This window comes from Rissa tridactyla, chromosome 4, assembly GCF_028500815.1.
Source record: "Rissa tridactyla isolate bRisTri1 chromosome 4, bRisTri1.patW.cur.20221130, whole genome shotgun sequence".
Classification (NCBI taxonomy): Eukaryota; Metazoa; Chordata; class Aves; order Charadriiformes; family Laridae; genus Rissa; species Rissa tridactyla.
The window spans coordinates 3,198,492-3,212,456 of record NC_071469.1 but is presented as its reverse complement, the minus strand read 5'-3'; the positions used below and the strand labels follow the sequence as shown (position 1 = coordinate 3,212,456).

At 47.6% G+C, this 13,965-nt stretch overlaps 1 protein-coding gene across 1 annotated transcript; it reads right to left on the bottom strand.

The window, feature by feature from the left end:
* Positions 1 to 4,450: 4,450 nt before the first annotated feature.
* CD59 (CD59 molecule (CD59 blood group)) lies at positions 4,451 to 11,441 on the bottom strand. The gene is made up of 4 exons (XM_054201298.1): positions 11,077 to 11,441; positions 8,300 to 8,372; positions 7,539 to 7,640; positions 4,451 to 6,011 (listed from the first exon to the last, which is right to left on the bottom strand). Exons 2-4 carry the CDS (start codon positions 8,361 to 8,363, stop codon positions 5,818 to 5,820), a joined length of 360 nt encoding a protein of 119 aa, XP_054057273.1. The 5' UTR covers positions 8,364 to 8,372; positions 11,077 to 11,441; the 3' UTR covers positions 4,451 to 5,817.
* Positions 11,442 to 13,965: the final 2,524 nt, after the last annotated feature.

Genomic DNA, 13,965 nt, shown 5'->3' with positions numbered 1-13,965 from the left:
TACTAGTTTCTGCCCGAATACACGTGGGTATCTTACAGATACCACTGGTTGGGATGTTTGGGCTTATCTTGCAGCCTAACTTCCCTGCTGCAATGCCAGCCCCAGGACGGGCTGTATTGACCAGCGAGATGCAAGCCCCTCGGAAACACGCAGAGATTCAGGCACATTAAACTCTCTTCCAGCTGGAGGAACACCGCTCCTATTAAATGCATTTAACATTTATATAACAGCAGTATCCCGATGCCCCAGTTAGCGCAATACCCAGTTACTTAATGTGGAGATCTCTCTTAGGACTAGTTTATCATCTTAGCAATTCCTCCTCCTTTTTACAACATAAAAGCTTGTCAGTGGTCAGCCTCCTCATTCCTCTCACTCCACCAAGCAGTGGGAGGAAATTACTTGCTCTGCCTATCTGGTTTTTTCCCAGGCATCTGCTTCGTTTCACAGTTTCCTGCATCCTGAAATAGCAGGGAGACATCCCACCTTGTCCTTGATGAGTGGCGGTAAAACTTGAGAAGGATAAAATAAAATCCATACTAACCAGGTACATCAGCCCCACCTTCCCACCAGTACCATCGGGCTTCCAAGCTCTCCATGGCCAAGTTCAAGTCAAAGGACAGGTAGTCACCACCACACAGAAGGCAGAAAGCAGGATGAGGGCTTGAAGGAGGATTTCATGGCAAAGACAGATAACAAGAATGAATTTCTGCACATGCTGCTTGCTGCTACTGCAGCTTCCATTTGCTAGCTCGTCCTTCTTGTTCCTGTAGGGAAAAATAACTCCTTTGTGAACTTGTTCCCCCACCAAAAAAGGGAGTAATGGTTACGAGAGCAACAAATATTGAGAATGAGATGCAGGGAAGAATACTCTCTGATAATTAGATGGCCACTAGTATATAAACTATATGTATTGGCAAAAAAAGCATGCTGAACGGTAAACAGTAAGGATGAGGTTTTAGTCATGCCACTAATTCAGAACAGAGCAAACCATTTAGATAATTACAAAGCCAAACCAAACGAAACCCGGACAATAGTGGCAAGTTACCCAGCACTCACTGCAGACAGTAACAGGCGCGTTTGCACAGCAATACCGCCGTTCACCCTGAATATATTTTTCACTATCTTGTATCTTACAGGACACAGCTAAACCACACAAAATACCTGGTACCTGCACTTCCCCGGGAAGATGGCCTAAACTTAGGAGTCCCTGGGGTTCAAGCCCAGTTTTGTGACACCCACCCCAAAGACCAGGAATAACCCCAGGCACTAGTACATGCTGGGGTCTGGCCAGTTGGAAAACAGCTTTGCAGAAGAGAACTTGAGGATCTTGGTGGACACCAAGTTGAACATGAGCCAGCGATGTGCCCTTGCTGCAAAGGTGGCAATGGTATCCTGGGCTGCATTAGGCAAAGTATTGCCAGCAGGGTCAAGGGAGGTGATCCTTCCCATCAGCTCTGCACTGGTGAGGCCACACCTGGAGTACTGTGTCCAGTTCTGGGCTCCCCAATGCAAGACAGGCATGGACATACTGGAGAGAGTCCTGCAAAGGGCTACCAAGAAGATGAAGGGACTGGAGCATCTCTCCTATGAGGAAAGGCTGAAAGAACTGCTCATCCTAGAGAAGGTTCAGGGAGGACTTTATGAATGTATATAAATACCTGAAGGGAGGGTGCAAAGAGGATGGAGACAGTCTCATTTCAGTGGTGCCCAGTGGCAGGACCAGAGGCAAAGGGCAACAACGCAAACACAGGAGATTCCCTCTGAACGTCAGGAACCCTTTTTTCACTGTGAGGGTGACTGAGCACTAGTACAGGTTGCCCAAAGAGGAGGTGGAGTCTCCATCCTTGGAGGTATTCAAAAGCTGTCTGGACATGGTTCTGGGCAACTGGCTGTAGGTGGCCCTGCTTGAGCAGAGAGTTGGACCAGATACTTCCAGAGGTCCCTTCCAGCCCCAGCCACTCTGTGATTCTATGACTTCCCACCAGCCCTTCAGTTCCTTGTAACGAGCTGTTACCACTGGCAAACTCCAGTCCATCCAATAACAGTGCCATAATAAGATATAAGTAAGAGTCAATAAATTATCATAGCCATTAAGCCCACTGTTACATAGAGTGAAAAATCATTGTCTTAAGAATTGGGACGTACGTAAAAGTGAACAGTCACAAGACCGTATCAAGGCCATACACAGAAATGACCAATCACCTCTACAGAAAGCCTTGTAACGACCTAATGAGGGTTGTTTCCTCCGTAACTCAGAGCAAAGACAGAGCTGTCTTTAAAGCACATGCAAACCTAACGCTAAACCAACTATTCACACTGATGTGATGCCCGTATGCAGAATTGATCACTGGCACCCTGTACTAGCTTCTCTTACCGCCACTAAATGGGATTGTATTTGATACAAGGCGTGATGGCTCTGGTTACCCACCTTTGAGGGCTCGCCATCAAATCTGGACATCATACAGCAGCAGTCGGTGTTCAACAACGCTTTTACGCAGGAGAGAGCTCACCAGTCGGACCACACAGGCTTAAAGACGCAAATATATCTCAAAACATGAAACCTTGCATCACCATTTAGCTTGTAAATGGCACAAGATGTGAATCAGCCCACGTAACTGATCTACCTTACCCAGGAGAGGGACAAAAGCGATGCTTTCCACTTGAAATCTAGTAAGTTTTTTTAAAAGTTGTTTGCTATCATAGCAGTTGCCTTTGCAAATACTCTTACTTTGGTACATGCATTCTCACCCCAAGAATTAATGTTCCTGTTGATCTTTACAAAAGAAGTGGCCTTCTAGAGTGCAAAACACAAGGACTTGTTGCTCAAGCTGCTTCTAGAAGACAAGGGAAGGAGAAATATGATAGATTAGACAAGAAAGTGTTCAAGGCTATCAAAAAACAAATATTAAAAATTATTGTTCAAACTATTTTCAGACAGACAAAATACAGAGCTTCTTTTTGTGCTTATTAAAACAATGACAACAAAAGACTATTTTACATATGCAGACCATACGGCCATCAAACGGGTTTAGAAGTGTCAGCCGTCAAAAGAGAGACACTGACAAATAGCAGAACAAAACCGCTGCAACCAAGATGGTTTAAACATAAGGTAACTATCAGCTTGTCTAACACAAAATACCTTCTCTGCTACAAACCTTCCCCCAAGTGTATATTAAGTCAGTGCTTTAAGACCACTTTTTCCTCTAAAAGGAGCAAGAGCTTCACAAATGGTGGTGCAGCAGTGGAAAAAGTCACTGTGCAGAAATTACTGTCTTTTAAGTGTCTGCTTTTGTTAATCAGACGGGAAATATAAAGATGGAAGGTCAAGAAAGCGGGAACTCAAGGACTGTTTTCTTCTTTCTAGCGCAACATCAAATCACCATTTCTAGTACCTGTTAGATCGAGAATGGACATCACAAGGCCAAAAGTATAACTAGCTAGAGTTTTGGCTAGAGCCAAAAGTGTAACTAGAGAGGGGAAAAAAAAATTGTTTTCCAGTTGTCTGACTTCACAAATACAACTAAACTGCTTTCTATTCAACTTGGCCGTACACTTCAAGCAAACTCTTTCTAGTAAGATCATTCACAACCTGAGGAGTATCACATATAACTGTTTTCCCTCCCGAGACAGGTATTAGAAGTTAGCTAAAGATAAGGACTGAGGGGAGATGAGAAGAGAAGAAACAACCAACACTTCCACAAAGAAATCAAATCAGTACATAGGAGAATAAAAACATGTCATAGTGGAAAACTGCACAGGAATGCCCCGAGCGCCATCACAGCGAGCACGTTCCATGCTGTGCTTCAGCCGTTGAAGCAGTCACACAGGGACAACTCTTTTTTTTCCCCAAATCGTGGCATATTCATATCTCCAATGAGACAATTCTCAAGTAGAAGAGACTGAGGGACCCCTTATTTTACTACTTCCACCCAGGGCCGCATAGTTGTCAGTTCACCTAGGGAAAGATCACTAACTCTCCTCATTTCCGAGCACAGAATGGTTTGGGTTGGAAGGGCCCTTTAAAGGGCATCCAGTCCAACGCCCCCACGATGAGCAGGGACATCTTCAACTAGATCAGGTTGTTCAGAGCCCCGTCCAACCTCACCTTGGATGTTTCCAGGGATGGGGCATCTACCACCTCTCTGGGCAACCTGGGCCAGTGTTTCATCACCCTCAGTGTAAAAAAATTTCTTTATATCTAGTCTGAATCCACCCTCTTTTAGTTTAAAACAATCACCCCTTGTCCTGTCAAACAGCCCCCTACAGCAAATCACCACTCTGCCAAAACTCACCGACTACACCCGGCACCCATCTCCAGTGACGAAGTGAGAGAAGTCTCCTTGAACTTGTCGAGAGTCTCTGGATGGGAAGCGCGGATGCATCTCCCCTGGAAACGAGGAGCTATACCCAGCTGTAAACAGTACACCGATAAATAACAGCACTCGCCACGTTTTCTTTTCTGACATTTTTATTAATCAAAGACAGCATGACTTCCGTATTTTGAGTGATCAGAGAGATCCCAGGAGACGCTTTCACAGCTAAGATAAGCTTAACCAAAAGATACATTGCAGAATAAATCATGGATTGGCGTAACACCCTCGTTATGACTGGGTGAACTGGTGTCACTGGCACCCTGCGTAGCACAAGCGGGGATCCTCAGAAAGGGAATATGCCATTGGCAATGGACCACGACTCTTGCAGGGATGTGCCAAGTGCTCCAGAAGAGAAAAAGGAGAATTTGACATTGTACCTGACCGAGAGGGTCCCCGAGTCCCGGAGAAATGCCAAAGGTCTTTCTCCACCGCTGAGGCAGAGCAACGTCCACACCACTTCTGCTCCAGACCTCTTACACATACAAACCAAGCGGTTTTTATTCATGCTATATAATACACCTATATTTCGTATTGGCATTTATAGAGTTGCGTAAAAGTAAAAATATAAAGTTCTGCAAGGTTTTGTTTAATACTCTTAGGTAGAAGCTTGAAGGGTTAAGTTTACATGGCACTGTTTCCCAACAAAACCCAAACGCTTACTGTGTGGGAAAATAAACTAGATGTGCCATTTCAATTCCTTAGCATTTTATAAACTATTTTCAGTATTCCAATAAATACTCAGTGCAAAGCACATGCTTAGTTAAAATCCTAGACGTGGATAAAGGGGGGGGGGAAGCTTGCAAAAGAAGCTAGCATGTGTTGTCTGCATGCTCACAGAAATATAAAAAGAGGCATTATTTTGGTTTTGGTTTAAGAAATGTAGATGTTTTCTCCCAAAATAACAGTACTTACAAGGTTGTATCACTGGCTTGTAGAAAGAAAAAAAAAAATATAATTACAGTGATGGGAACAAAGAGTCTACATCACTTGAAACTAAGTATTTCCATACTCATCAAAACAATATTTCCAAACTCACCAAAAAACCCCACAGAAATCCCAACCAAAACCAATCACAATGTATGGGATGGTAAGAAATTATAGTTTTCCAGCATAAAAACCTACAGTATTCCTTCCCTTTCACATCACCCACGAAGTTTGCCGAGGTTCTCCACAAGATAACACCACTTCTTAACAAGTTATTTTCCCCATGAATACGGTACACCAAAATACCTGAACTCCCTATAACGGGTAACAATACACGTCTCCTTCCCATGGCTGGAGATGGTGATTTAACAGATGGAACCTCAGCAAACAGAATTTAACATTAAAAGGTAATGTTTCAGCCCACAGTTAGGAACTGAAAATGCGAGAAGTAACGATTCAGAAGAGAGTTAATGATTTTGTATAATCTCAGCTTGATAGTACGGCATACAAATCGGGATTATTACAGAAGCATCCATAACATGGTCATTACGGAGGCAATACTGAAGGCTGCTTTGTTAACCCCAGTAGTTGCGCTCTCGTTGCACAAGTCGTGTTGGCAGCAAAAGAATTCAAAATTATCCAACTGGAAGAATTCGGCAATATCATTCATGCTGCACTGGGATGCCTTCCAGCAGGAGGAAGTTCTCAATTTACCTACAAAACAAATAAAATTAAACAGATTAAGAGACTATTGAAAGTAATACCATTTTCGGTACGGAGCGAGAATCACTGCCTAGGCTGCCGCGTACTTGCTTTTTTAGCTTATTTTCAAGCGTTTAGAAGTTTCTAAATTTGCCTTCCCTAGGAATTTAGAAGTGTGAATGGCGATAGCAAGCCATGGTCCTGCCTCCACAAGACTCTTTTGTACTTCTTAGCGTAGGTTAAGATTTCTAGCTCAAGCTAACCAGTGCTTCCAATTCAGTCCAAAAGACCCCCTGGGAGATACAGGGTGAAGCTTGAGTGATACCTGCTCTGGGGCTCCCGACACAGAAGGACAATGTGCCACCACCTAGCTCAAGTTGCATTGCTCTTGCATTGTCCTACAGCACGGCCGTCCTCCTTGCACAAAGCTCAGAGCAAGTCCAGTAACTCAAGCTAGTTTTTGTGCTGAAGACAAGTCCCGTCAGACCTGACCGGCGTCATTTCCAGAAACAACATGCAGAAGACAGAGCTCAAAGAGAAGAACGGTCCTCCCTTTTTCTCACTCGTTCCCCTGGACACCAGATATCAAACACCTTGTCTTCCATCTTCCCGAGCTTGACACCTCAAGAACTCAACTCCCGACTCTGACAATGGACCACCGCCGTAGGCTGCACACTACAGTTTGTGCTCACGAAGGTTTAGGCTCAAGGGAAACAGCAAAAGGGAAGATCCCTTAGGATGCAAGCAGCATCCTGCTCCAGCAGCGTTAGAAGCTCTCCTTCCTCCCCACAAAATTCATGAGCTTTAGCAGGGACCATCTCGGGGAACAGAGCAGCCCCGTCCCATCCTGGTTTCCGCTGTCCAAAGCCAGCCCAAGGGTCTTTCTAAGGCTGAAGGAACCAGCTGGGAGAGCAGGACATTATTCCAGTTGTCTCAGTATTTCTGTTTTTCCAGAATGAAAACAGAAATGAAACTCCTTTCACTCTTAGTAGAAGGGTTACTTAAATGTTAGTGAACAACTCGAACAGTAACCCTGTGCCCTGAACATCCTCGACCATATTCCTGGGACGCAGGTGGCTTCACCCTCAGGAAAAGTTTATTTTAATAGTGTCAATTCATAAACTACTGAGTCGTCATCTGCAGGTTTATTTTGTGTGTTGCACACGCTTTATCTCATTAAAATTCTAACAAGCTCAGGGCAAAGGTTTTGTATTTTAAAGTCATTGCTGTCTCCTATTGGTTTCCAGCTCCCTTAGGTGGGGGGTGTTGGTTTGTGGGTTTGTTTTTTTTTTTTAAGTCTGGATACACAAATATCTGTGTATATGCTGGTACAAGTGTAAATCAGCTATCTAAATCATCCTTATCAGCTGCTTGGAAGTCAAAATACATCAGTTTACTCCAAGCGTGACCTTCAAAAGTGTCCGCAACCTTCTTTTGAGCGAGGCTAAGAAATGCATGCTGAGGCCAGATTGGAAGCGTACGGGCAACGAAAACTGATGTAACCGTGTTTATTTTAGGTCTGCAGGACAGCATACGTACCAAATTTCATCTGCAAGCAAGTATCTTCGGTCGCTAGGCACGTACTATTGGTCTTGCACAAGGAAGGGCTGTTGTCGCAGTGGTAACACCTCAGGGCATAACCTAAGAAGAGAGGGGTTTATCCTTACGGAATAACACAGGGCTGAATCTGTAGCAGCACTGAAAAGGGGAAAACGACGACTCGCTCTCTGCGCCTCCCTGTCACAAAACACACGCCTGGTTGTTAGACTCAAGCTAAAATTTACAAGCTTTTGTCGGTGTCCAAATGGAAACCGGCAATTTTGAAAGGAAGATCTTGAAGCACGTACTTCTGTCCTTTTTAAAAACGCTTCCCTTTACGTCCCTGCATTAAACGCTTGCTGCTTTCGTCTTAAAGACTGCCTCTTCCAAAAGGATGGACAACGAGAGACGCTTTCAGCAGAATTCTATTCTATCCGTTTTTTATTTCATCGCATTTCTCTCTCGTGCTATACAACCTGGCTTCCGATTGACACAACAGGAATCCGATCTTCCAGCAGCAAACCAGAACAGCGGGGTGCCATATTCACCAGCACCCTATTCCGCACCCGATTCTCTCCTCTGCCCAGAGACGGCCACCACCACAAACCAAGCCCTACTTCGCCGGTTACTGTCGTTCCCCAAAGTGGTCTTAAATAATCCAGGCCTTTGTTATTTTTTTCCCCTCTCCGACAATTTTTTTCCGTGGTTTCCTCAGCCCCTGTCATAACATGCCACGAGGAAAGTATCTCTTTTATACTCACCAGAACTACAAAAAGCAACCAGAACAAGGCAGGCGGTTAACAGGATGCAGTTCATCTTGATCATGCTTCTTCCCTAATTTGAAGGCACAAACAGATGTTACACATCTATTTTATTTAAAAGCTACATGGAACTGGCAAAACCTCCCGCAAGGAATCAAGGCTTCAAGCCTTGCCTCAGTACGGAACTGAAGGCATTGGCCAGGAAAAACAGTGAGAGGGAAGAGAGAAAAGTAACTTAGCACTTTGTGAGAGAGGATTTTTATTCTGAGAACAGGGGCTTTATTCTCAGAACTGAGATTTGAGCCCCGACCGGCCGTGGATGGGTCTCCTTTCTCCCCTCTGATTACACCATTCAACAGGTCTCTCTATTTCCCACAGCTACAAATGCACCTAACAAAAAAGAGAAGCCATTTAGGTCTGGGATGCTTTTTCTTTTACAGCAGCTCGCCGATAACCCTGGAGCCAGACCGTGCTCCTTTCTTCTTCTCTCTCACGGGCTTGCAAGAGATTTGGCTGCGCTAAGGGGGCTTTTGCCTCTTTTCTACCCAAATTTCTCCCTCTCACCGAGGGACCGACACATACAATAACACTCCCCCCCCCTCCAAGCAACTGCAGTGATGGCTCGAATCCTCCGCAGTTCCTGCAACCCACAGGTAGCAGTGAATTAGGAAAGTCAGGATTTTTTTAATGTAGGCAGCTCCAAAGCAGGAGTTGTTAAATAGACTTCTGCACACAAGAGTCTGAACTATAAATAATGGTATCTACTGCTAAAAAAATCTCTGCTATTGCAGAGAGCAGGCTATTCAGACAAGGTATTGTGCAGATACAGGGGGAGAGGGAGACAGGGCCCATATTTGCGCTAGGAGGGCACGATTTCATGTTTGTCTTCAAAGCCCAAGTGGGATTGAAAGCCCCAAAGAATCCAAGGCATTCAGATAACAAGTTTCGCTTAGCATAAGGCTGCCGTGAAGCATTCACATCGCCGCTCTTGACCCTGTTAATAGTGTTGGAAGCCATTTCTATACGCAGCTAAGAGTCTAGCGTGGCAGACCATAATTGCGTTGGGATGGGTTTGGGGTTTTTTCCCTCCCAGAAGACTGATTGTGGACTTGAAAAGACAGTTTCATAGTAAACCAATAATGAAATCCTTCTCAACCTTCAGTCTAGTTAATTTTTCTACTGAAAAAAACCCACCAAAAAAGCTCAACAAAAAATCCACTGTTTTTTTTCCTGACTGTATGAGCTACTGTTGAGCAGGAAAACTAGAAAAACAAACTCATAACGGGCAGGACGAGATGATTTTCTGAGGTAAACAAGTTTGTGAGAAGCCTTTCAAGACCAGAGGCTCATCCCACAGTGGCGTGAAGCCGCGGGAGCGCTGTTAGTCTGGTGGTTAAAGCGAGAGCCATTCTGGATGGCAACAAGAACCTCCCTGGGAACCTCTCCATCTTCCAGGAGCCCTCGCTCGCACAAGGGTGGCAGCAGAGCAAAACAGTTTTGCCTTTTAGCAAAGCCAAGTCATGACCGGAATAAATATAAGGCAGCTTAATAAAAGTCACAGAATCACAGAATCTTCAGGGTTGGAAGGGACTTCTAGAGATCATCTAGTCCAACTCCCAGCCCATCCAAGTCATCCTAGCTTTGACAGTAGTCATTCAACAAATCTATTTTGGTGAAAATGAGTAATTTTTTTATTTTTTCTGTACTCCTGAATGACGAAGGGGTGAGAAAAGAGGAAAATTTTAGCTTTTTTTTAAAAAAAAAAAAAAAAAAAGTTACAGACAGCAATTCACAACAGGGCTTGGAAGAAACGAAGCAGAAAACACTTCCCAAACTGAATTTGCTAAACTGCTGTTTTAAGCGAAGCATCCGACCGATCTCCGTCACGAAAAAACAGCACTTGGAAACAGCGAGAGAGGCTTTTTTTTTTTTTTTTTAATTGCTTTGGTTGTGAAACAGGAGAATTTCTCCGCAGTCCCAGCTGGGAGAGAGCACGGGGAAGGAGCCGGGGGCTGCTGCCCCCCAACACAACCACGGAGCGGGAAGAGGCAAGAAAAGGTGGAATTCGGACCGGGAGCCCCATTCCTTGGCTGGGGGAGGCGGGGGGGGGGGGGAAAAGGGAGACGGGACCAGGACATTTCAGCAGCCCCTCATGGTTGCACATCCCTCCCCCCCCCCCAAGTTTGCCAGCGACCACCTGGCTCCCTCCCATCTATTTTTAAGCCTTTGGTCGCCGGGATGCGGCGGAGCCCCCGGGGAGGCGGGGGGGGGGTCCGGCCGACCACCCCCCCCCGCAGGGACGCGGGGAGCCGGGGCCCCGGCTCCCCGCGTCCCTGCGGGGGGGGGGGGGGTCGGCCGGACCCCCCCTTCCTCCGCGGGGGCTCCGCAGCCCGCCCCGCTTAGCGCAGTGCGGTGCCGGCATGACTCAGACCCGGGGGTGGGGGGGGCTCAACCCGCCAACTTACCCAAACCCCCCCCTCCGCTAAAACGCTATTCATACAGATTGCCACCCAAAACATCTCTCCCCCCCCCCCCCCTCAAAATTCCTAGGAAAAACCCTCACACGCACCCCCACAGCCGCAACGAGGACCTGCCCTTCTCCAGTCCCGGTAAAACGAGGTGAGACGAGGGGCTGCCCCCCCCCCCAAAAAAAAAACCCAAAAAAACCCCCAAAACCCGGGTCCCGGAGAAGCGGGGGACACCGGCCTTCCTCCCCATCCCCACCTCCACCCCCGGGGGCCCGGCGGCAGCGTTGAAGCGACCCGTTCGCCCCTTACCTGCCTCCCCCCGAGCACCCGCTGCCGACCGGCCCCGCACCGTCCGTTGCGGGGGGGGGTTGGTGGTGGTGGCGGTGATGGGCTGCGGAGGCGGCGTTGCCTCGACGGGCTGTATCGTCCCCCCGTTCCCCGGGGCGGAGCGGCGGCTTCGGCCCGGCCCCGGGAGGGGGGATCGAGGAGCCGCCCCCCCCCCCCCTCTCCGAGGAGCCGGGGGAGCGGTGGTGCGGGGAGGGGGGAGCGATCGTTCCCCGCTCGAACGGGCGGCCGAAACTTTTAACGCTCTACTGGTTTTTCACGGGGCGCGACGGATGGAAGGAAGAGGTCCAGGCCCCAGCTGGAGAACGGCATCCAGCTCTGGAGTCCCCAGCGCAGGAGCGACACGGAGCTGCTGGAGCGGTGCCAGAGGAGGCCCCGGAGATGCTGGGAGGGCTGGAGCCCCTCTGCTGGGAGGACAGGCTGAGAGAGCTGGGGGGGTTCAGCCTGGAGAAGAGAAGGCTCCGCGGAGACCTTCCAGCCCCTAACGGCGATGAAGGCAAAGCAGATAAGGTGTTGCCAAGGAAGGAAAGACCTTGAGCAATCAAAGAAAACAAACGCGTGGTATCAGCCTGTGGATAGCAAAAAGACACAAGGAAGCCCCGCTTGGGAAAACTGGGGCATTCCGTTAAAACCGCAAGGTTGCTGGTTGTTACAAAGCGTTGAAAATAAAAAGTACGTGTCCTTTAGGTGAAGGTAGCTCATTGTAACGTGGAAACCACACCTCCAAATCTGAGCTCGAGGCCTCCTAGATGAGACCCCTACTCACTGAGCAAGCGCAGTAACTTAGGAACATATTATAGCTTTAGTTCAAAGCAAGGCTACTAGTAGCCATTATTGTGAAATCATGAGCCACCAATGATAATTATAGTGTGCCAATTAATCAATTTTTGTAAAATATAAAAGGTTACAATGTACAAGCCGCGGTGTGCTAGCTTTGTGGGAGTCCCACCTCGCGCCCATGAAATAAACATCTCGGCGCCGTGTGTGGATCGGCTCTTTGCACAGCGGGTGAGGAACCCAGATTTGGGACAACAAAGGGGACCTGCAGGAGAGATGGGGAAGGACTCTGGATCAGGGAGGGGAGCCGTGGCCCGAGGGGGAATAGTTTTAAACTGAAAGAGGGGAGATTGAGATGAGATCTGAGGAAGAAATTCTTGGCTGTGAGGGTGGTGAGCCCCTGGCCCAGGTTGCCCAGAGAAGCTGTGGCTGCCCCATCCCTGGAGGGGTTCAAGGCCAGGTTGGACGGGGCTTGGAACAACCTGGGCTGGTGGGAGGTGTCCCTGCCCAGGGCAGGGGGTGGCCCTGGATGGGCTTCAAGGTCCCTTCCAACCCAAACCAGTCTATGGTTAATTCACTTAGAAAATTTTGCAGTGAGGAACTGGGAACACAGAACTTCACTTCAGCCATAGCTGAACATTTAACTCTTTTCCCTTCCCAAAATCTTTTTCGCTCACAGGGAATACATTTATCTGTATCGTCACAGATAAATGGTATTTGCAACTTGGTCCAAATTTTCCACCTTATATTCTTTGCATAGGTGATGAGAAATTATTTTAAACAACAGGAAAAAAAAATAATAATCCAGCACTGGACTAACTTGCACAGCGACTTTTTTTTTGGTTGTTGGGGTTTTCTTCCACTGGCTGGCACGCCAGTTGTTTTTCTCTCATGTGATGCAATCACAGCAATGGAATGGTAGACAAAGGTTCTCTCCACTAAACTATCCACCCAGCAAAAGCCCACAAAAATGCTGAAGGAATCCTACGGCACAATTATGAAACGACTGTCAGTGTAGGCCTTTTCCACCTACAAAAAGAAGCAAAAAGGACTATTTGCGTTGGGTGTGCTAGGTTTTTAACCGTATTCATAGATGTTCAACGAGGCTTATTTTACCCTTCGTCTCAGGGGCCAGTCTGGTCAAAGCCACGACAACCGGAGAAGCTCTAGCCAAGCACCAAACAGTCGGGATCAGAGTCAGGAGACGGTGGCAGAACTTCAGGCTGAACCTGAAGGATGGCGGCCAAAGGGAAAGACGTACATATGTTACAACCCGTGCGTGCGTATTGCACAACTCCAGCAACTGTAGCAGGCGTTTAGCGGTTGGGTGTGCGACGTCGGCAGGTACCAGCGCACCTACCCAACACCCGCCTGCTGAATCAGCCGGAGCCCTGGCGAAGCACTGTCTTCTGAAGCGGGATCTCGACAGTCAGTTCTCTCCTGCTTCCTCAGAGAAGGTTTCTACAGTCCCGCAGCGCTGGCCCCACAAGCGATTCCTTGTTTTCTTCAATGGTCTCGGCCACTTCACTTTTCATCCCAATCTGGCATAAGCTTCAGAGTTTTGGGTGGGGTGAGGAGAACCGCTGGCATAAACCCTACTTCAGATGCACATAATGAAGAGTCACAAGGCTTGCAGCAACGCTGCATCTGGTAGCTTTAGGCACTATGCCACGTGCTCAAATAGCTGCCTGAAGCAACGGAATAATCCTTTTCCTGCTACAAATACATACGCGTTCGCTACAATAACAGCGACCTCTCACTCCCCCTACCTGATCTCCTCCCTTCACACAGGGCTCCTGCGACCGCCAGCTCTGCTCGGGCCAGAGGCCTCAAGCCCTCACATCCCAGCAGTCAGAAGCTGACAGAGTATCGGCTGCCCCGTATCTTGGCTTCTTCTACAGTAAGCAATAATTATAGTTCCTCTTTAACGACCCAAGGGAGGGCCACTCCCTGAGAGAGCAAGATGGCCGTGAGTTGGGAAGCGTTTCTGTAGAGCCTTGTGACCTTGCTCTGCTATTGCTCAACTAGAACACACAGACCCTGGCAAAGCACAAAGCAAACCTCCGACCACGAGGG

Coding starts and splice junctions, on each gene's coding strand:
- CD59 (XM_054201298.1), bottom strand. CDS start 8,363: ATGATCAAGATGAACTGCATCCTGTTAACCGCCTGCCTTGTTCTGGTT. Junction 7,641..8,299: donor GGTTGCTTTTTGTAGTTCTG/GTGAGTATAAAA, acceptor CTCTCTTCTTAG/GTTATGCCCTGAGGTGTTAC. Junction 6,012..7,538: donor TTGCTTGCAGATGAAATTTG/GTACGTATGCTG, acceptor TTTGTTTTGTAG/GTAAATTGAGAACTTCCTCC.